The 23,618-nt window shown below is 39.2% G+C and overlaps 1 protein-coding gene and 2 long non-coding RNA genes across 20 annotated transcripts in view; 2 read left to right on the top strand and 1 right to left on the bottom strand.

Annotated features, from left to right (window-relative positions):
• The window catches only part of RYR2 (ryanodine receptor 2), a 260,198-nt gene that overhangs the window by 7,553 nt on the left and 229,027 nt on the right, over window positions 1-23,618 (bottom strand). For all 18 annotated transcript variants that reach the window (XM_080997555.1, XM_080997568.1, XM_080997565.1 and 15 more), the window contains 17 exons: window positions 22,583-22,663; window positions 21,831-21,919; window positions 20,622-20,750; window positions 19,956-20,060; window positions 18,411-18,492; window positions 15,283-16,586; window positions 14,525-14,592; window positions 13,860-14,007; window positions 12,430-12,516; window positions 10,285-10,503; window positions 8,363-8,493; window positions 6,805-6,847; window positions 5,234-5,367; window positions 4,482-4,542; window positions 3,551-3,697; window positions 2,892-3,026; window positions 27-183 (listed from right to left, as the gene is read on the bottom strand). In XM_080997555.1, coding sequence (XP_080853681.1) covers window positions 27-183; window positions 2,892-3,026; window positions 3,551-3,697; window positions 4,482-4,542; window positions 5,234-5,367; window positions 6,805-6,847; window positions 8,363-8,493; window positions 10,285-10,503; window positions 12,430-12,516; window positions 13,860-14,007; window positions 14,525-14,592; window positions 15,283-16,586; window positions 18,411-18,492; window positions 19,956-20,060; window positions 20,622-20,750; window positions 21,831-21,919; window positions 22,583-22,663 — 3,120 coding nt within the window. The remainder of the gene's footprint in view (window positions 1-26; window positions 184-2,891; window positions 3,027-3,550; window positions 3,698-4,481; window positions 4,543-5,233; window positions 5,368-6,804; window positions 6,848-8,362; window positions 8,494-10,284; window positions 10,504-12,429; window positions 12,517-13,859; window positions 14,008-14,524; window positions 14,593-15,282; window positions 16,587-18,410; window positions 18,493-19,955; window positions 20,061-20,621; window positions 20,751-21,830; window positions 21,920-22,582; window positions 22,664-23,618) is intronic.
• The window catches only part of LOC308472713, a 73,080-nt gene that overhangs the window by 33,381 nt on the left and 16,081 nt on the right, over window positions 1-23,618 (top strand). The window lies entirely within an intron of this gene.
• Window positions 10,393-12,552, top strand: LOC308472735. Its single transcript, XR_013983689.1, has 2 exons — window positions 10,393-10,521; window positions 12,406-12,552. It is a non-coding gene; the product is annotated as an uncharacterized lncRNA (long non-coding RNA).

Below are 23,618 nucleotides of genomic sequence, written 5' to 3'. Positions count from 1 at the left end.
TAAACTGAAAAAATATGCATATGTACCTTGGATGATAGCGAGGAGAATAACTATTACAAAAAAGAAAAATGTAATATCAAAGATGATTCGATAGATTTCATATTCATCGCCTGCTGGATCTTCAATTTCATCACCAATTCCACCACCAGCACGCACTCCCACATACATGTGAAACATATAGCACTACGAACACATGGGAAAAGACAGTAATATTAAAAATGCACATTCTACATCTGCTATTGCTATTTACAGTGGTGCCTCGCAAGACGAAATTAATCCGTTCCGCGAGAGTCTTCGTCTAGCGGTTTTTTCGTCTTGCGAAGCAACCCTACTAGCGGCTTAACAGATTAGCGCTATTAGCGGTTTAGCGGCTATTAAAGGCTTAAAGGCTTAGCGGATTAGCTGCTAAAAGGCTATTAAAGGCTATTAAAGGTTTAGCAGATTAGATAAAGGGGGGGGAGCGAAAAAAAAATCTCAAGACTTGCAAGACATTTTCGTCTTGCGAAGCAAGCCCATAGGGAAATTCATCCTGCGAAGCAACTCAAAAACGGAAAACCCTTTCGTCTAGCGGGTTTTCCGTCTTGCGAGGCATTCGTCTTGCGGGGCACCACTGTATTAATCTGCATAAGGCTTAAACTGCACCTTGATCTTTCGGTCAGAATTTCAGATAAATGAGTGGCTGCAAAGAGAGTGGGAATGCAGGTCTGTTTACCTGAGGGAAAGGGGGTGAGAGAGCATCACACTCTTCAGAGAAGCTCTCAAAGATCATGGCCTGGTTTGGACATAACAAACCTACACCAGCCTCAAGCCCGAATGCTCCCTAGTCCCTATCACCAGGCTAAACCTTTCCATGCTTTGATGGGGGGACCATTAAGCCCCTGTACAATTTTTTTTTGGGGGGGGGGGAGTCTTCACCCTTCTCAGTGGGGAGGATGAAATCTGTTGAGGGGAGTTACCAGGAGTCAGCAGAGGGTTCCAGTTGCCTTTCTTTTACAAAACACTGCTTGAAGCAGTGGTGAAGTTACCCTCAGCAGGCTGGCACTGTGGCAGTGCCCTCTTACAGAATTTCATTCCCACGAGGTTGTTGCTGGGCTGTTGACTGCAGCTTCACCACTGCTTAAATCAGCAGCAAAACTTATTTTTTAGGCCACACCACACCAATGTGAAACTGCACAGAGGCCACAAAGAATGATGAATACGTACAGGGGGCAATTATTTTGTTCTTAAAAACTGTAGAAAACAAGGCATACTAATTATTTTTCCTATATTCATACAAAATTTTCTTGCTAAAATATCCCTCCTGAACAGCTGATAACTGGAAACTAGGAACATTCACACGGGAAGGAGCCAGCTTCCCCCATGGATTGGGATATCTGTGTACAGAATACGGCTTTCTTTTAAATTTGTTGTTTTTATTTATTGGCAGTTTCACTTTGTTGTTTGGCATAAATACAGAAACTAGCAAGGCCCACCTGCTGGAGACAGGAGGCTGCATATTGACACTAGGCCTTGGATTCATAACTATTGATAACTGTTTTACAATGCTTTTGTAAACAAAGGTTTAAAGATATGTGGTTTGATATGAGAAACCTTACAAATATTTTTAACAGTCTAATTCCCTCCCTCTCCCACACTGACTTCAGTTCAGGCTTCAGAGACAGACAAATTCCTTTTACTAGACAAGACTCCGGTGTTATCATAAAAGTAGTTTTTGTTGTACTGTATAAACAGTTGGTATGTTACTAGTTCTGTCTGTAACTTTGAAGCCTGACTAAAAGTCAACTCACGAGAAATCATCATTCCAGCTTTCCTAATTGTCACTATTATCTGAGAAGAGCAAGCTTTTGAGATAGCGTGTTCTCCTTCATGGAGAGCACGTGTTGCGGTGGGGGCCGCCAGGACACTCCAAAGTTGGGGGCGGGCTAATTGTTCGTTGGCCACTGCTGCGATTGGGGCTTCCCATGTTGTTGGGAAGAAGTTAATGTTGCCATTTGTTGATTGACAGCCAGAAATGCTAAAACTCCTTACACAAGGCTAGGGCTTCCTCTTTTCGCCCGTGCATCGGATTGCCCGTCCCCCCCCTCCCTAGAATTAGGGTTGTTTGCTTTGACCTTGCCATGCCTGTCATGGGGTCGTCTGCTCTTGGGGCAGGGGCCTGGTAGGAATTTTGTCCATCTGGCTGATTGGCTGGGGCCATTTGGTTTTTGCCTACTGCGTAGCAAATCGTCACAACTTGTAAGGTTCGCGGTTAGGCATTGGTTTATGGTTTGGTTGGTTGAGGGGAAGTGGTTGAGTGCCTGCCCTTGGTAGGTTGAGTGCCTGCCCCTCTAATGCTGCTGCTGCAAGGGATTCCGTTAAAGGAATTGGGGGCTAACTATTGCTTGTCCACTCTGTCAAGGGGGTTCGGGCCATAGCAATGAGCTCCTGGTTGCATTTGGGGGTGAGGGCAGGTTCTCTGCTCCGCGTAACCCCCAAGTGTATTCCCCTATTCTGACTTTCGCATCGTGCGGAATGTCAGTCTGCCCCCCCATGGTGGGGGCAGATAGTCGCAACCAATGCCTAAGCAACCACTCACAAATTTGTATTTCAATAAGTTGTGGCCAAAATTATGCCAAAAATCTTAAACAAAAAATTCTGTGTTATGTGTGAGTTATTGGGGTGGCCCTGGGGACCTCGACACGCAAGTCTTTATTCTGACTATAGAGTATTTCTAGTATTTGTAGAGAAATCAAATTTCTATATCCTTTTGCCACTGTCAATTTATAGTAACAGAACCTTCCTTTTTCTGAAAGCATTATGTTTATAATAACCATACTGAGTTATATGAATGGCATCGAGAACTTGTATTAGCAACACAAGGAGAGATGAATAAAAGTCAAAGTAACATTTACCGTTAGCATATCATCACACTTCATGTCTGGCATATCTCCATCTTCACTCTTATTGTAGAATTTGCGGAAAAAATTAAATGCGACTACTGTGTACAGGTAAACTACCACTGCCAGTAATCCTACTGTGAGCACAAGCTAAAAAAACAAAACAAAAGTCACATTACATATTAATTAAGAGTACAGCAATATGATTTGACAGCACAATTATATTTCTGTGCTGAATGCCCTCACGCAGAAGTTTTCTTTCTAATAAAGAAAAAGGAGAGACGCTTTAGCATACTGACTTGAAGTTTTGGGTTGCAGCCAACTGTGCCCTTCAGTTTGAGGATCCAGTGATCCATACCTATGCAAATGGCAGAAGAGAAGAGGCAACTTTTGCTTCTTCCTCCTCGCCCATTGCAGCCGCAGGAAAAGAGACTTTAGTAACACTGATAGTATGGTGCTGGTTAAGACATTAGTACCCACTGTATGTTTTTTTTACAACTAATTAAGCAAAATCAGAGTTGCAAGTATGACTGTGACTTATCCTTTGAATTTTTAGGACAAACATTATGAAACTTATCCCTTTTGTTTCTATCTATTCTGTTTGTATAATTGTTCCTCCTTACCAACTTGGTTTTAAAGGATAGTGTAGTTAATGATAGAAAAGACAACATTACCTGTTTGCCATTGTGAGTTACGGATGACAGAATAGTTCGCAACGTTTTGAATCCCATTGCTATGTCAAGAAGATGAGCAGCAAAGAAAAAGTTGTTGTAATGACCAAGGACTGACATGGTCATATACCAGGCGAGGTACAGAAAAGACTTCAGGGAGAAAGCGTAAAACAAAATTAGAAAAAGGGCAGACAACATGATAATTGCGATTAACTGGACTCAACTGCAAAACCAAATAACTCAATAATTTATACAACCAGGTGCAAGATTCCTGGTGCCCTAGACCTGAGCATAACAGCTGCCAAATAAATGCAAAAAAGATAGATTTTAAACATTTTAAATCAGTTTTATTTAACTCATATTCTTTTTAAATGAACAATTTTTTGTGCTTTTTTAAATAACCTGGTTAAAACCTTCAGTTTTTCAACTGAATCAATACTCTACCAAAAGCCTGCTTTCGTAAGTAAAGGAATGAATTGGGGAGAGAGGATATCTGATTTCAAGGTCTAAATAACAAAATCAGCCAATATCATTTATCATTAACCACTGTATCTCATCAGGGTGATTTTTTGCCCTCTATGTGAGCTTTGCAGTATGTTCAGTTCTAGCTCTGAAAAATGATGAATAGTTACATCTACAAGGAAACAGCATGGAAAATTCTTGTTTATTGCAGCATGAATAGTCATAGCCAACAGCCTACGTTATCAAATGCAAAGCTAAACAATCCCTTACATGTCATAAATAGACTTTCACTGATACGATAAAATTTACACTACGTTACATCTGAATATCAAATGGAATTGGCCATATATATGTTCAGAGTCTTAATATAGCAAAGCACACATTTTCAACCTCACTTAAAATAGCCAAATCTCACACTCTAAACCAGTTTCCTGCTTTAGTACTTAATTTATATTTGATGGCATAAACTTACATTATCAGTGAAAACAACTCCTAATTTCCACATCTGATACTTTACATCAATAGAATTCAGTCTGGAAAAAATATATGAAAGACACAGTAGGAAATAACACTATATTAATATGTATCAATTACCACATTCAGTCTTGGTATCAAGCCATCACTGCCCTGTTTTCAACATAGCTGTCTTAGAACCAATTCATATGAATATCATTTTAATTCCTGCTATTGCTACTGTTAAAAGTGGCAGTGGGACAGATTCTGGTGATACTATTTTTATTTTTGCTCAGAAACCCCCACTGGAACAACACTGCATTTATATTTCTTTCTCCAAGAAGCTGACATCTCTTAACTTATTTGTGTTACTGTCATTGGTGCCAATCCACATTAAGGCTGTCATACTTAGGTTCCATTGAAATTAATGGAAAAGTCACATATTGCTTAAGTCTTGCAGATTTCAATGGAACTTGAGTTTGACTAACTTGGAGTCTCCTATTCCCTTACTGTCAAGGTCGGGGTGTTGCCAAGATAGGGAATGCTGGTAGCTGTTGTTTAAAAGCTACCAAGCAAGGTGCCTTTTTCTTCACAGTGCAAATACAACAGGCAACTTAATTTTTTTCATCGGCCCCCAACACATGTACTGCTTGAGAATATCAAGTCACTATTAACTAAAAACAGTCACTCTTTAAAAGCCTAAGAGCTGTAGGCTCTGCATATGAAAAAATGCTTAATTTTTTTAAAAAAACCAATTTTTTGTAAACTTACACAGCTGATAAAGAACTATCTTTTTTGGGTTTCTTTTTTTCTCTAGCATCACTGAAATCCAGAGCAGCTTTGTCCATTCCCAGCAATTCACTGATTCTGTCCTTTCCATAGAACTCTCCATATTTATCCATAACCTAGAAGAATGGAGGTGATTGTTATTTTTCTCTCTACTTTGGAAACCTAATAAAACAGGTTATATTTCAGCTGAATCCAAATTATTTCAGCAGCCCATTCACAATATATGTGTATAATAATGATTGATCAATTATGTGGCAAAATGAACACGTACACTTCGGTCAAGAACTGAGATCTGCTCTCTGTATAGCAGCTGCAACAGCCATAAGCTTAAGGCTGGTTACATGCACACATAAAGAAAAATGATTCTAACTATATAAGTAACTAAACTGGCTAAAGTTATGTGCAAATATAGTCTATACATATATATTACACAATTCTTATATCATTTTTTCCATATAAAGTTGCATCAATTTCCATTCTGTTAGTATCTTCCTAAAGAAACAATTAGAATGAATTCTGCATATACAGACATGAGCCTCTGCCATCTGTCTGCCGAGTTTCTGGCTGAAGATTTGTTCTCCCTAGAGTATGAAAAGCTGCTGGTAGGAAGGGTGGTTTTCATCTTCTAGCCAGGGTTAAGTGCTATGGATTGGGCCATGTGAACATTTTTAACACATAAGCTAGCCTGTCCTCCTCTTGAAGGGACAAGTTACCCAAACCCATTGTCCCTTCACTCTGACAATGCTGATTAATTGTTAGATGGAAAGAAGAGTAGTGGTCCCCAGTCAGTGTATAAAGTGTGCTTTCTTATCTCCGTAACAGTGCTTCCCCCGAAGGCACTGATCATCTTTGGAGTTTCATGAGCAATGCAGCCAGCTGCACAACCTTCTGTAGGCAGTCATGGTTACAGATACATAAAAGATTCTTGATCCAGTCCATGTCCCTTGCACTAAGAGCCGACTAGCATGTCAGTTCCATCCCAAATGCATGCAATTTAAAAAAAACAAAAACCCAAAAGCCACAGTTTCAAAACACACTGATTTAGAAATACTACCCAAGTGCTCTGAAGGGTCCCTGCTTCATTCTTTCTTTTTTTTAAAACTTTCTGCATGTTTGCAACAGCTTGAAAGTGCATCACTTGCTGTGCATGCATAAAACCTTTGAGTGAAACACCCCTAGAAGCAGCAGTATGGTATGGTGTACCACTGTATAGAAAAAAGGATAGCTGTCCCTATGAAACTATGGAGCAGCCATCTCTTTTCTGTACAATACCCTTGGACCATCCTAGTGGGTTTTTTAAGTACACCTCAGTGAACCATGCATAGAAAGTTTGGAGACATGCTGTCCAAACTGTGGAGCAAATTGAAATCCTTCCCCATCTCTAGTCATAGTTCTCTGAAATGGGGACCAATACGGTCACCTCTGCAGAAAGGCTTTATATAACTGCAATAAATTAATAATAATGGATACAGGTTATAATGATACAAAAGGACATGTATAAATAATTTAGACAAATTCAAAATTACATAATTCAACTATAATAAGAACATTACCTTTCTTTTTACAAACTTGTCCCAATAGTTGTTAGGAAATGATCTAAAGATATACAAAAGTAAGATAGCACTCATATGAGTAAACATTTTTCTGAATAGCAAATTCACAGGTAACACTATTGTAGGAAGTGCCTACAGAAAAAGCTTAATAAAGCTACCTAATGCAAATGTATGTATAATATGGTATAGGTTTAATAAATAAATAAATAAATTCATTTAATAATTCAATGTATTATAGGTTTAATTTACACAGGTAGTCCTAATTACTAAAAAAAAAAATCTGGTAGGAATGCAAACTTCCCATTCAGATGTGTTAATTGTGTCCACAGAACTCCCACAACCCAACATTGTTTCATGTGAAGCTTTGTTTAGAGTGTACTGGATTGCTGGTCTCTGTTATGACACAAAATTAACTTTTGCCTATGAGATGCAAAAATGACATTTCAGGTTTTTCCGCAGATTGTGTGTAAGCTGTGTGTGTAAGGGTGCTGACCTTTAAAGCCCTAAACGGCCTCGGTCCTGTATACCAGAAGGAGCATCTCCACCCCCATCATTCAGCCCAGACACTGAGGTCCAAAGAGGGCCTTTTGGCGGTTCCCTTGCTGCGAGAAGTGAGGTTACAGGGAACCAGGCAGAGGCCCTGTGGAACGCCCTCCCAGACATCTGAAGGCAGCCCTGTTTAGGGAAGTTTTTAATGTTTAATGCTGTATTGTGTTTTTAATATTCGGTTGGGAGCCACCCAGAGTGGCTGGGGAAACCCAGCCAGATGGGTGGGGTATTAATAATAATAATAATAATAATAATAATAATATAAAAAATATGCCTTTCGTGAGTGAAAGAAATGCCTATTTTGGGCAATCATCTTCTTTTTAACCATTTAATGTAACTTAACCATTTGGAGATACATGATGCGTCAGTTCACATGTAATGCTAAACCGACCTGTTGGGGATTATGCATAATGATCAGAAAATGTACAGTCACTATATGAACATTTCCCGAAGCCTGTTGGAGATTATGTATATTGACTAGGAAATGTGCACAGTTCCTTCTTCATGGCTGGATTATGTGCATACTGTATTCTTCATGAGACCTGGTGAATGTGCACAGTTAACCCATTCTCCTTAAAATATATACTATGAATAAAAGTGCCCTGTTCTCTCTTTATATTTAAAAGGATGAAACATGAATAAATAATTGGATGTGTCACCTTCCATGTGTTAGATGGATTTAAAAATGCATATCATTTTAATTTAAGTAAAAGAGAAACAACTTGACTGTATGAATCAACATTTATGTTTCAAGCATATCAGTGCCATTGGAAACAAAACTGCTGTTTGCAGAATGGAAGATTATTATTTTTTTACTGATATCCTCACAACAAAGCAAGCTAAAATGTACATTTAATAGCTATATAAAATAGTTATAGCTGCCTCAAATCTTGGAGTTTTCTGTGTTGCAGATGAATCCAATCACAATTCGCTACTGCCAGAACTGAGATACACTTACACAAGCTTCAGGGAAGATGGGCAGGGGGGGGGGAGAGAGAAAAATATTTACTGTGTGTTGATGACAAGTCTATCCCACTGCCCTTTAATATCATCTTCTGAAGGCTGTTCTGTAATATACAGCCCATCAAATTCTAATTTCCGTGCGACTTCTTTTTCTCGTTTAAATATAACCAGTGGAACCTGCAACCAAACATAAACACACCAACATTTGATTGAAATGTTCTACAGCACTTGGAGCAACAATATCTTAAGAACAGCTGGTTGTTGGGGGAAATGCAGACTGAATGAACTGTACAATTTCTTAAAGGAAGTATATATTGTATAAAGTGAACTGGATCAATTGCAGCCCTTCCCCTATCTGCGCTTACAATCCAGTGCTCAACAGAAGGGGAAGGAGATTTTCAGTGATGCTTCATTCTCCCTGCATTCACCCAGACCACCGCTTCCTCTGGAGCAAATTTTCAAAGGATACAAGAGACTTGCAGGAGGAAGAAAGAGCAAAAAACTCTTACCTCCCCACCTATGAACAGGAGCATTCTTTGTGAGCAAAAAAAGTATGTTCTTTAAAAGAAAAGAAAAATGAATTGATCCCAGGACAAACCCTAAATAGTAAGGAAAATTTACTGAGGCAAGTGCTATTTACGTACCAAAAACATAAATATTATGTTGCCATCACAACAAACCTTTGAGGTTGCCCAATTAAGAAAATGCAAACAAGGTAAAGATAATGGAGCTCTTGCTCCATTAGTTCATTTGTTTTAGCATTCCATACTCTCTTCCATACTGCCAGTTTATACCTGGGAGAATTTCTAAAATTATCAGGAAAATTTTCTAAAATTAATTGTGGAATTGGTACATGCACAGTTTGCTATGACTTAGGTTTGTTCTTTTATTTCCTCCTCTGCCTTTATCTTTTTTTTGAAAAAAAAATATCATTTTTAATTTTCTAAATCATTGCACATCAAACAATCCATACATTAAACATTGATTTCCCTCCCCCCCCCCCATGGTTCATTACACTTCTCCTTCATTGCTGCATACTCTGATTACTCCCTATTTTAGCTCATCCAACTTTTCCTTTTTTATATTTTTAATGCTAAATTAATTCTAATCCTGCTGACGTTTTAAGATGTTTACAGTAATCTTTCAAAAATTCAACAAACATTTTCCAATCATCCTTAAAATTTCCCCCTTCCTGACTGCTTCCCCTCTACTTTTATCAGTGTAAATAAACAATCACTTTTGAAGCACTGTGTGTTTCTGCACAGGCCTCTTGGCAGTTTTGTTGAGAGGAACAAAAATTAAAAGGTAATACAAATTGCTGCAAGATGCATATGGGCAGTGATCTCCACAAAGTCCTGGAGTCGAAACAGAGGAATGGTAGATTTCTAAGAGATTGATGCCATTCTGGAATTTAGATGTATAAATTTTTGAAGCATTTTGAATCTCAAATGCATTCAAAGTACTTTAAAAAATGGCCGCGTAAATCTTTGTTGCATCTATGCCCTTGGGGAATAGCACACACAAGTCTCATACAAGATCTGTGCAAAGTAAGAAAAAACTATCAGGAGCACTGCAAATGCTACATAATTTTTCATCTTATTTTGAAGATTTTGTTTTAAACAGAGAAATCTACCTTTGACTCTTAAAACTTTGATAAAATAGGATATCAAGGCATTGCAGGTTTTCTACTGTTCCTCTTGCCACTTCTGAAAGATTTCAATGTGCTATATCTAACAATATTTCATATTTGTAGCACATTTTACAATATCCTTATTATCATTACTTCAAAGCAATTACTTCATTGGCTCCCAGTTCACTTCCTATACAGTGCCCTGGATATTTTAATTGACGGAACTGTGTGTGTGTTTGAAAAAGCATCCTGCACTCAAGCCAAAACAAATATTTAAAGATACAAGACATTATTTGTAACTACTTCAATGGAGATGTATGAATTCCTTGTCCTCTTACTTTCAGACAGTAATATCCAATGATGCAGAAAAAGGAAATGACTGTGTGAAGAATGGCTAAAATGCGGAGTGTGGGTTCCATGTAGCCGCTACTTTCTTCAAGAACATAGTGCACTGTGATAATTCTATGGGAAGGACTTTCTAAGCTGCTTAACTTGGAGTTTTCAGCAATATTAACCACAGGAACCTCCTTTTCTTCAGCCACTGCAGATGTGGAGACCTGTTGAAATAAATTGAAGTGAGTAGAAAAAAATGAAAATGCTCTGACTGTGAATTTCTGTTCTCAGAGTCTCCTGGAGGGCATTCCTGACACGTGAGATGGCACCTCCTCCTGAAGCCTTCAGGCACCAAACACTTGGTTGCTTCTCCAGGGAGAGAGCCACTGACCTCCCAGACCCAACTGGAAGATCCAGTAACCCACCTGCTCATTCAGAAAGACATTTAAAATTTACGCCTGTTGGTGTAGTGAAAAAAAAGAATTAACAATAAACACGGCAGTGTTAATAGTCAAACAATCAATATAAAACAGGCCGGAAAAGGAGGAGGAGGAGGAGGAGAAATTCCTAAAGTTCTTACTTTCCTGCTCTACATGTGTGGAGCATAAACTGGATTAACCTAATAACCCCTAGTTCCAGGAAGGAAGAGGTGGACTGAATGCCCTCCTGGAGCGGCTGAAAACAGAAAAGACATTTGGTCATACCATGAAGGGCACTTCGAGGTGCATGTAAAGATCAGCTCAGGTGGGACTAGATCTCCCTCCTGTGGCTGAAGGCAGGAATCACTATTCATTTACCAGAAGCCTGTGGGTCTCACTCTAGGTCCATTGTGTTCATGTTAAGCCATGTAGAGAGGAGAGAGTGTACACAGCAGCAGCAACATTAGGGTTGCCATACATCTGGTTCTGCCAGATATGTCCTCTTTTTCAGCATAAAAAATCCTGTCTGGGGGGATTTTTAAAAGTAGGCAAAATGCCTGGAGTTGTTTTTTTGTTTACGTGTGGCAGCATTTAGTCTTGCGCCTAGCGAACATCAAAGCGGCGACTCCGAGTACCTGGGAATGGAGGACTGGGGGCGGGGAAAGAGATACAGAGGAGGGGAAGGTGGAGACCAGTGGGCATTCTCCTTTCCTGGAGCAGAAGCTGCAGAGGGAAGAATATGCAGGCAGGAGCAATCAGTTTCAGAAAACAAGAGCATTGTGGAAGAGTGAGGAGCTTTAGTGGAGAGCCAGCGTGGTGTAGTGGCTAAGAGCGGTGGACTCATAATCTGGTGAACCGGGTTCGCATCCCCGCTCCTCCACATGCAGCTGCTGGGTGACCTTGGGCCAGTCACACTTCTTTGAAGTCTCTCAGCCCCACTCACCTCACAGAGTGTTTGTTGTGGGGGAGGAAGGAAAAGGAGAATGTTAACCGCTTTGAGACTCCTTCGGGTAGTGATAAAGCGGGATATCAAATCCAAACTCTTCTTCTTCTTCTAGTCAAGGCTAGAGGCAGAATGGAGCACTCAAGCCACAGGATGTTGGGGCCTGAGCGATCAGCCCCAGAGGCAGCGGCTATTGTTATTGTTGCCGTTTCCCCTATGACTTGTCTCGCTGCTGGACAACGTGTGTGGAAGCTGGGAGGGGTTGCTGTAAGTGGAAACTACTCTGCAGCTGGAGGGTATTTAGCCAGTCACCCTCCACCTCATCCCTGCACCCATCCCGATCTGTGTGTTCTTTCCCCGCCCTCCCACCAAATATCACGCGCTCTTTTGGGGATGACCCATAGCTTAGTGGTAAAGTAATGCTTTGGGTACAGAAAGCCCAGGTTCAATCTCTGACATCCCTTGGTAAGGGCAAACCCTCTCTGAAACCTGGAAGAATCACTGATGGTCAGTAAAGACAATACTGAACTAGATTTGTGTTTGTGTGTGTCATACAGTGATAAGCTATGTAACCTTTTTTGCTCCTAAAATGCCAGTTTTCAGCTCAGATTTGCTGGGATCACCCAAGAAGGCTAAAGAACAAGAAAGTATATGTGTTTACTTTTTGTGCATATGTATACTTTTTGTATACATTTTTACTTTTTGTGTATATGTGTACTTTCTGTATACATTTTCATTTATATGGTACTTCATTTACACTTCAGTGGATGAAAACATGAAGGAGTTACCTTATAGAAGAGCAGAATGAAATTAATGGCAAATGCAACAAACAAAGCCAACATCCTCATATTGTAGAAATTACGAGCAAAATAGTTCTGAAAGACAAAATAATAAATGTTAAATGCACTAAATACTTACATTTGAATAATTCAGTTCCGTTAACCTACAGAATGTGATCTTGAAATAAATTACCACATTTACTCGAAGCTAATGCTCACCTTTTTTGGCCAAATTACATTGTGAAAATTAAGGTGTGCATTAGTTTCAATGACACATTTACATTCACCAGCAAATACTTTTTTTTGGTGTTCATTAAGGAATTCACATAATCCAAGTGAATCAAGGTTTTGGATTTTTTAGCCATGATCAGATAAAGCAGGGGTGGCTAATCTTTTTTGGCCTAAGGGCTGCTGATCAACCCTCAGAGGACCACATGCTAGTAATGGGTGTGGCCAGAACAAAAGTGGTCATTGCCAGAGTGGGCCCAGACACACAGGTAGCACACATACCACCCCCTTCTCTGGGTTAGTAAACCAGTCCACTGTGGCTGCATTTTGTGACTGATATAATTCTCCTGCTGTCTGAGTAGAGTGTGAGAACAGGAAGACCATCTTATTTCTTCCACCGTACATGTACTTTTGGAATGTACTTTCACTTCTGTTGTTCTCTCGGAGCTGGAGAGAACAGACGTGATTATGCATTGTCTGTACATAAAGGTAAAGGGACCCCTGACTATCAGGTCCGGTCGCGGACAACTCTGGGGTTGCGGCGCTCATCTCGCTTTATTGGCCGAGGGAGCCGGTATACAGCTTCCGGGTCATGTGGCCAGCATGACTAAGCTGCTTCTGGCGAACCAGAGCAGCGCACAGAAATGCCGTTTACCTTCCCGCTGGAGTGGTACCTATTTATCTACTTGCACTTTGACGTGCTTTTGAACTGCTAGGTTGGCAGGAGCAGGGAGCGAGCAACGGGAGCTGACCCCTGTCGCGGGGATTCAAACCACCGACCTTCTGATCGGCAAACCCTAGGCTCTGTGATTTAACCCACAGCACCACCTGCGTCCCTAGTCTGTACATAGACTGTAAATAAACGTAGTTTAGATCTACAAATGCTTTTTTCTTCTTGCTGTGTTCTGCCAGAAGAATGGTGTGCACTTTTCATAAGAAAATGTCGCTGAGAGGCACTCTGGAGATGAAGGGACATGCCATTCCAGAGTTGTGCCTACTGGGAGACGCTCAGAGAAGGAGGGGACCTCTGGCAAACCCCAGAGCATTATAAAATCCCAACACTCTGCTGATCTATGCCCATTAGCAGAGGTGGGGGCAGGCTCCTCCACATCACAGAGGTGGCCTTGGAGGAGAGGTTCCTCTCCTTCCAGTGCTGCAATTGAGAGGAAAATTGCTTTCCCTGCTCTTCAGAGATGACTTATTCCACTTACAAGAAGTTTCTGCTGGTATGCAATAATTTTCTTCCAGAAGGCCGATTCCTGTGATTCTGGTTCACCATGCCTATGTTTGTGACGCTGCCTTTGTTTCTGCTTTGCTTTATCTTCTTTTGCTTTCTCTTCCTTTTCTCCATCTTCTCCTCTAAAAGCATAAATCTTATTGTGAGTCACACACTATTAATTAAAATATAATCTCCCACTGGAAAAAGAAACAAGCTGTGTCAATCACATGTTTCATGGGCACTTTAAAGAAGACTGGGTCCTCTTTCAAGTACTTACTGTATGTGAGATGATCACAGCTGGAAAGGGCATTTAGGGAATGTATAATGGATAAGGACTTATAAAAGCCCTTAAGATACAACACACTTATAATGGATTTAACACAGTGGGAAGAAAATAAAAGGGGGTTAAAAGGGGGAAGGTCTTTACAAAGCAATTACAATATAATTAATTCACATTGAAGCACACAGGATGTAAAACCCTTTTAACAATGACTGCTAAAGTGATCACTGTACTCCTCTATATAACTGAGCTGTTAGAAGATAAGGACATAAATACAACTGAGTTGTCATTTATTTCAATGGGTTTTGCTTCCAAGTGCATTTAAGACTACAATATTCATAAGTGGATTCATAAATGCTTGAAATATTGACACATACTCTGCTTTTTCAGGTACAAATTTAGTTTCTTCTTTCTCATCCTTTTCATCTTCATTCACCTTCTGGTCCTTCAACAAATAAGGAGGAAACAATTATGGCAATGCACTACTTTCAAGTCATGTTTTAAAAAACCCAGCACCATAGCCTTGACTATGTCATTTAAAATATACTCATGTTCATGTTGAGTAGAAAATGAGGGCACTCCTATTTACTTGAAAATACTGTTTTCTATTTAAAACTCAAACCAATTATAAACAGAGTAGATGAGGAACTCTAACAATGCCACTTTAGAAAGATGAAAGCTTTGCTTGCTCGATATTGTTGTTGTTGTTAGTTGTATTTTTCACAAAAGGTGAAAGCAACTTACACAAACCAACATTAGAAACAACAGTATAAGTGACCTGTAATGTTCACTGATATGTACAGAAGAGTATTTATCATTTATTTATTTTATTATTTATTTATTGAATTTATATATCGCCCTATACCTGGAGGTCTCAGGGCGGTTCACAGAATCTCAGGGCAGTTCACAGATTCAGCACAACCCACCCAACTAAGATATGACGGAAAATTAAAGTTCAAAAAATAAATAGTGATGGTGCCAGGCATGCCTCTCTAGAGAGAATACTCTGTAGTTGTTAATCCATTGAAAAATGGAATCAACATGCATGATGTGCTGATTTATATTTCCTAAAAACAATTTTTAAAAGTCTAAAATCAGATTTAAACAGTATAGACATACAAATTATAGTGTGTACCTGTATTTTTTCTTGCACATCAGGTAAGGGGGGTAAAGAAGGACTGCTCAGCAAATCACTTAGGCCTGCATTAGGATTATGTGGGATTAGTTTATATTGTCCTCCCTCTCTTTTTAAATCCAAGCCAAATATGTCCGAGAGGAGGTCACTGTCTTCTGACAAAGCTTTGAGATCGGTCAGATCTTCTGCAGGCAGGGGAGCTTCTGTTGGCTTTCTTTCCGCTTCTTCCCCTTCACCACGCACCTCATCTTGAGTAGGGTCAGGCATGTTGGCTAAGAGTTCGGCCACCTTGATTTTCTTAGCCCCTTCAACTAGGCTTCCTCCAAGCAGCAAACTGTACATGATTTGAAAGAACCCTCGGAAGACGCTTGATATGAAATGCATTAAGCCCATTAAAATGCTCCAATATGAGGAGAAAAAAGCCATCGCCATGTCTTTCATGGTCATCTTTTTCATCTTCTTCATCTGCTTCTTGATACTTTTCATGCTTAGCACTTTCATGAGTGTCATTATGTTATACCTGAGAGCTACTAAAGCTGATTTAACAGTTACTAGAGAGAAGAAGCCCATTCTGGGATCCTGTTCCTCAGGTTTCTCGTTCTCATTTTCTTCTTTATTTGCAGACCTCTCATTCAAATCCGACTCAGAGATCTGAGCTGCCAATTGCATTTCAAATATGGTATCCTCACAAAAATTAACAAAAAGCTCCATTTTTTCCTTTTCCCCTCCTTCATTTACTACATCAAATATAAACTGTCTCTTTGATTCTTTAACTTGAGGTTTTTCCCATTGTGTCCGACTTGATTCACTTATCTCAAAGTAAACTCGTTCAATGCGCTTTGCGCTACCCATTATCTCTATGCGCCCTAAGAAGGGCTGGAAATAGTTCAAAACACTATCTGCCAATTCAAGAAAAGTCTGCAACCGAGTGTCATGAGGCATGTGCTCTGACAAGTTTGTCAGGAGGACAGCAACATTGAAGCCAATGTCTTTGGCTGGCTCATGAAACCGCTTCACAAATTCCTCATAGTCCAGAGTCTCATTCTCATCTGTTTCAGCACATGAGAGCAAAAACTCGGTTTCAGATTGAGTGTAGTGTTTGTGGCTCTCCATGGCTTTGTGGAAATCTCTTTTTGAAATGATACCCTTTCCGTCAGGATCATATTCTTTGAATGCATCAGAGAAAGTTAAATCCTTCAGTTTTAGGAACATATCAAAAAACTTTAAAATCATTTCTACATTGTTGGAGGATTCCACTAGCATGTCAACCATCTGCTTGCCGATTGTACCATTCACAACATTACCTGAATGTGGAAAAGTGCATTGAAATTCTTGTTAAAATATTTACTCAGTTAACAACCCAAGATATATAATGCCTTGTAAACTGTTCCAGACATCAATAAAATTACTAGATAGAATTTCAGAGATGAGCATTTTGAACTACTGATAGTAATACAGGGGGTGAGCAACATTTATGTTAGGAGAAAAATAATCAGGCTTATAAGATTCCAGACTTTTTGTTATACAAGCCTTAAAAGATTGCTGAAACATCATGGCCGGAATACAACAAAGGGTTAAGCTTGCTTAAGCCCACTGAAATCAATTGGCTTAAGGATGCTTAACTCTGTGTTGATTTAGGTCTTTACTTCTTTAGCATTTACCCAGATTTCCTGTTTACTGAAATATATCCAGTGTTCATTTACAGATAGGATTACATGTGGGTCAATAGTGGCTGTTGCCTTGCTTTAAAGCAGGGGTGAGGAACCTCTAACCCACAGGCCCAATTTGGCCCAGCATGGATCCCAATTTGGCTTACAAGCTGTTTTCCCCTACCCACGCCCATCTGCTGTCATATGTGACATCAGGTGTGTGGCAGGTAGAGACCAGCTGAATTGGCTGCCCAACTGAGTTTCCTGTGGGAAATTAGATTGCTCAGCTGATCCTTGTAGAAAGCAGGATTGACACTGCCATCCATTGGCCCTGGGGTAGTGAGTTCAAGGCTGCTGCATGGGTTGTGTGACCAAATTTCCTGCGGGGAACCCAATCACACAACCACTGCCTGCAGAAAGTAGCAGTGCCAGCCATATGCTCAGCACTGGCAAGCAAAGGACTGGCAAAGCCTCTTGCACTGTGGCTACCAAGTATCTGGTAACCACAACTGGTTGTTGGGGCATTTTGCTGTGGAAGAGATTTTGACTGGTGGCCACGACAACCCACTTCTCTGTCATCTGGCATAATGATGCCAAGGTGATTGACAAGGGGGTGGTCACGTCCCTCTGTCAAAGTTGGCTTGTAAGACTGGAAACAGATAAGGATCTGGTCTGCTGGGCCAAAAAGGTTCCCCACTGCCGCCTTATAGAATGGAACCAAATAAAACTTGTGGGTAAAAGCAATTTATTTTTCATACGCATTGCAACTTGTGTTCATGGGAAATCACTAATCCAATAACATGCACATTGGCTGGCTATAAAACAAAAACATTCTGAATAAAACTCAGCTAGTAGAAGGCAACAAGATACAGAGAAAAAGTAGAAGAGGACTTATGAACAAAAAGAAACAGAAGTTAAACTTTGAATAATTTGTGTTTTTGGGTAAAAAGTGATCCATTTAAAGTTGTATAAATTCTGTTTTGAGGCTTTTATGAAGACTGTTTACAAAAGTGAAACTCATAGAAATTAAAAAAAGCAAGTTATGTTAGTTAATACTGTTTTCTCTACAACCTTTACACAATAACAGTAAAACTGAACATTTTACATTGTGATTTTGTTGGAGACTATAGTACATTAGAAGGTTCCATGCTCTCTGAGCCAAACTAGAGGTGATGTTAAATGTGTCTTTGTACTTCACCAGAACATTTTTAAAAATGCAAAGAACAGCTATGGGATGGTCGTGGCGGCTGATAATTACAGAGATCATAGCAGACAGGAAGGGGGAGTTTAAATAGTTTCCTCCCTTGATGTAGCTGTGACAGAAATAGAACATATGAAGCTATTTGTATTAGGAAGAAATCCCCCATTGGCACCAATTTTTCTTACCTCTTTGCAATTTGAAAAAAGTCAATAAAGGTTTGGTTTGGGGCTTGCTTGTGTTTTTTTAAAGAAAAAAAAACAGTTTTAAAATGAAATTACCTTCTAACATAGATAACAACATGACCACCATATCCTTCTGAAGATCCATTAATTCTTTCAGTAATTCAATTTGGCTAGAATCCTGTCAACATAAAATACAAGATTCATGGCAGTGTTCTTTTAGCCCAGCAACTATGATCATATTTAGAAAACTATGTCTCTGGCTTAGAATTGGGGGCTCACTGATTTCTGATAATACTGTGACAGCTACAGGTCCCTGTGTCACTTTGAACATTCCAGAGTAGCTTTTGGGTGATGATGGAATGGAAAAGAAGGGGCCAGAAGGTAGAACACAGCATGTGACTCTTTGGATCAGATCTTTAAAAAAGAAAGTCAGTTTTCCCAACAATAATTGGTTGATTTGAACCAATTGCAAACTATCTATGAATAAACAATAGCTTTGAAATGTGGCTTAAAATAATTAACATTTTTCAGAATGCAAATCAATCATTTCAATATCACTCAGGATTTGAAAGCAGGTTAGCCAAACCCTGATATGAATGGATCTGGTTAAACATGGTTCTATTGGTGCAGATGTAACATGGAACTATGTTTAAAGCTGAAGGGGAAACAAAAGGAATTCAAAGTGTAAAAAAGGAGGGTGGGGATAAGACGACATGTGAGACCCCCTCCAAATTTCTGGTTAAGTGCAGTTTCATGTCTGCAGCAGGGCACACTTGTGTGAGTGAAAAATGTTTACACCAGAGGTGGTTAACTCCCACTTAAGAGAGGGCTGAGGTGACTGCCCAAGGAATTTTTCTTGCTGCCAAGATCACACTGATTTTGGTGACAACAAAAGTTGAGGACATACATGTTGGGTGTAGTGAAGGGTTAACCTTCTGTGTCTCGAGGCTGAGAGGAGGCACTTACAAGGGAAGTAAGCCAGGACTTGGCGAAAGCAGCCTGGAATGCTGTGAGCTGAGTGAAAAGTGAAAGCAGTTTTGTTACGCAGCAGGATGCAGAGAAAATGCAGCTACAATCTGATGGTCTTTATGAATTGTAAATATGCTACTTTTGAGCAAATAAAGTGATATTAGGACAGAAGAAACGTGTGGGACTTGTTTTACTGCCCTTTCAACACGGACGCTGTGCAATTCTGCTAATTGCTTTACGACCTGCAGAGGCGCGCAGGGGAAGCGTGCCGGACGCCGAACAATAAAGCAATAAATCTACCTAACAATACACAGCTGGGATGGGCATTCTGATGAAGATGAAATTTCCTACTCCCTGGTCATCAGATTAATCATTGGATGAACAAAAAGGGGAATGATACCCACCCCAGCTACTCTACATGGATCCGTGTTTATGAAGGTGAATGAAGACCAATCAACGGAGGATAAATATTGGTAAGACAAGGGTCCTATTGGCCAATGATAATTGGTTTCAGGAATTGGGATGTTAGCCTGTTTTCGACAGGCTAGCACTCTCCCTGAGAGACCAAGTATGTAGCTTCGGGTACTCCTTGATACTACAAGCTGTGACTGTCTTCTTTAATAAAGTTAAAATAAATTCATTTTTTAAAATATATATATATAGATATTGTACCTGAGAAAGCTTCATCTGCATATGGGCAAATACATGAAGAAAACCAACAACAGCATCCCACAGTCTGCTATGTGCCAGACTCTGCTGGTTACCCGTACATGGTCCCTGAAAAAGAGGTTTTAACAAACAACAAAACTGAAGTTAAAAGGGAAATATAACATAAGCTGCCTCTGGCTGATTACTGTCAGGACAGTGGGAATGGCTAATGAAAATGTTACACAAATGAAACATCTTTGAGAACAAACTGACATGCTTAGCCCATGGGGTCCCTGTGAAAAATGGCTTTTCCTTTCACCTTCACATACACATTAATTTGTATACACAAAATTGTCCACCCATTTCAATGGATGGAGACTGGATTAAGTGTAGGGAAGCATCACTTGGACAAGAATATGAACAGAGTTACTGGGCAATATCCAATGAAATGCTTCCACTTCAGGATTTCTTCTTCTACCACAGAACCTCTCCTCTGCTTTCTCTGCACCCTCCCCAAATTTGTTCTAGAGGGTTGGGAGACACACCCACTCCAAATATATCTAGTGGGAGAGGAGAGGGAGTGGAAGTTATATTGTGCAGCCAAAAGTTATTGCTCCAAATGTTCTTTCTTACCACCCACCATACATGCAGACACTTTATACCTTGTTTGTGGGTTGTTTCAAACGTTACCTGAATATATTCTGTAAGAGTATTGAAAACCTGCTTTGCAACTTGAATTGCTTTAGAGAAATTACGTTGTCCTTGTTCATCAATAACATCCTTTCCAGAGTAATACCAATAGAAATCACTAATTGATTCCTGAAAGTGGATGAAGAAATATACAAAGTGCATGAATTCACAACTCAGAAACTAGAGACTATTTTGTATTAGACAACTAACTGAATAAATAAATCATCATCGTTAGTGATAACATCAGTAAAATTGCATTTGACAAATTAAAAAAAGCAGTGTTCAGAAAGTCTCCAGAACTATGAAACTGACTAGTGTCATTTTAAGTTCCAGTCCCCAGAATTCTTCTAGACAATGGAAACTTCATTGCAACTAAAAATCATGAGAGGACAGAGTAAGCTGCTAGTTTGCATTAGCTTTTTTCTGGGGCTTGAGACCTTTGCTGCTTTTTGCAGCCTCATCGTTTTGCAGCATCGTTTGGGAAGATGCAAGAGATCATGGATGGGGGCAGGGCAAATAGCTGGCATTGGCAGAGAGTTGGGGGATCTCGATTTTGATGCACCAGATTTGTCATCATGCTATTTTGAGGGTGTGGAAACTATAGAAGGATAGTTGCATAAGGCAATTAAGCAAGATCATGTTCTTAGACGTTTGACTGTTTATAACCATTTTAAAAGCAAACAAAAACCAAGGTATTATTTAACTCTGTAGGTACATGTCTTTCCCTCTCCAGATTTATTTTTATTTAAAAGCATTTATAAACTACAGTACTCAATATTAGAGTTGTGAAACAGTACAAAACATAAAAACACTAAAGCAATATAATAAAGCAGAGCTTTAAAAAATCACATAAAAACAATAGTACAGGGCCCACACTTATGGATCATGAAAAGCTAGTACAAAATTATTTCATGCTTGTTGGCTGGTAAGCAATGTAGCACAGGAATATTGACCCCCCCCCACCCACCCATTGGAATTTATTTTTTCATACTCTCTTGGAAGCAGAAAGATTGGAGAGGCTTTTATTTCTTTCCTCCAAGTTCTCTTATAAGGTTCTGGTTTGTTTGTTTTTTAAAATACATTAAAAGGTTTATAAATACTTTTAAATAACTAAAAAAAAGTGGCAGTATAAACACTTGATGTTACACAATTTTGCATTTTGATGCAATTCTTTTCAACAAACTAGAGTTCACATGCATTATATTTTACCTGAACTCTCAGTAAATAATCCACAGTAGATATTATAATATTGACAGTTGTATTGTTACCAGTCTGAGTCCTCAAGTAATTCTGAAAATCTTGGAAAGATAGAACAAGATTGAATTAACTTTAGCCCCTGTCTTAAATCCCTTTAAAATCTCCTCTCAGAGTATAGAATGCATGTTTTCTAAAGCATATTTCCTGCTGATAATCTGTATTTTTCTTTTTCACACATTTTAATTATGCTTAATTTTCTAGATTATGCACTATAGTTATTCTTGAGATAGAAGACTTTTTTGATATTGTAGGAGAACTGAATTGAATTACAGGGAGGATCAAATTTAGTTTTCTACTTTCTGTCCACTTACATTGGAGAAGAACATCTCTTGATTACTGTAGTAGTACTGTGCACTAAGTAGTACTACATAGCTATTAGGGAGATTGTCTACCTGGTAAAAAAAGACTTGTGTTATGCACATTTACAATTAGGGGAATGAAAGAATCAACAAAATAAGCAGTGTTGCTCCACTTATTTTTCCTGTATAACATGTTTCTAGAGATGTCATTTAATTTGTTTTCACAGCTCAACTGTTTAAGAAAATTGGCACTATCAATTTACATAACTATTCTTCCTTCATGCTGTGTTTACTTATTTGGAGCACTATTTGGAAAAATTCATTAAGGTGTTAAGCCTTTTACAGTGAGTACTTATAGCTGGTTACTCCAACACTGGATTAGTTAATAGCATTATTTAAACAAACCTGAGTTGTGCCCCTCGCAAAGCAACTGGAGGAACCGGAAGAGGTCACAAGTAAATTCATCATCTTGCATCACCTTTTCTCCTGTGGAAAAGCCAGTTGCCAGTAAATATTATGAAAAGTTGCAAAGTAACTCTGAAGCTTCACATATTCATCTGATTGATATAAAAAAACCGCATAGATTATAAGTGAATCTAGACTTAAAGCATGTTTTCAAAATCAAATATATGTCATACTCACTTGCAGGAAAGGTGTATTTATTTATCATAAGAAAAATATGTATAATTTAGAAATACATTTCTCTCAAAAAAATGGTAGCATGGGCTTGGCAACATTTTAGAAATTTCTGAACTTTGCATAATAGTTGAAATATAATCTTGGTTTTTTAAGTGTGACTAAAATGAGCTTCTGGAATAGGGCTACCAATTACTGACCCAATGAGGCTCCTGCAGAATTATTCCTCCATTCGTTCAGTTTGAAACATTTCTATACTGCCTTCAATTTAAGATTTCCAGGGCAATTTACAGTAAAAGAAAATAAACACAGAAAGGCAGTACATAGAACAATCACAGGATGCATCAAAATTAACCAGAGTTTAAAAGCTTGGGGAAGTAAAATAAAAATAAAAAGGTCTTTGCTTAGCACCCAAAGGACATTACATGCCAGAGTTCTGCATGTAAGGTGCTGGAAAGTCCTTCCCTATAGCTGTCCACCTAACTTCAGATAGTGAAACCACCCAGAAGGTTTTTGTGTATCAATACTTCAAATCGTGCTCAGAAACACTGACAGCTGTGTTTTGGACTGCCTGGTCTCTGGACGGTTTTCAAAGGCAGCCCGACATACAATGCATTTCTGTAGTCTAACCCAAAGTTTACAAAGCTTGGGTAACTATAGTCATTCATTCTATCAAGGAGAGATCACAAATGGCACACAAGCTTTAGCTGCTGAAAGGCAGTTCATGCTACTGAGGCCACTTGGACCTCTAGCAACAAAGCTGGATCAATGAGTGCTCCTCAGACTGCCAACCTGATCATTTAAA

This window comes from Podarcis pityusensis (genome assembly GCF_964106645.2).
Source record: "Podarcis pityusensis genome assembly, chromosome: 3".
Lineage (NCBI taxonomy): Eukaryota > Metazoa > Chordata > Lepidosauria > Squamata > Lacertidae > Podarcis > Podarcis pityusensis.
Note: the sequence above shows the minus strand (reverse complement) of the source record. Positions and strands in the feature narration are given on the sequence as shown.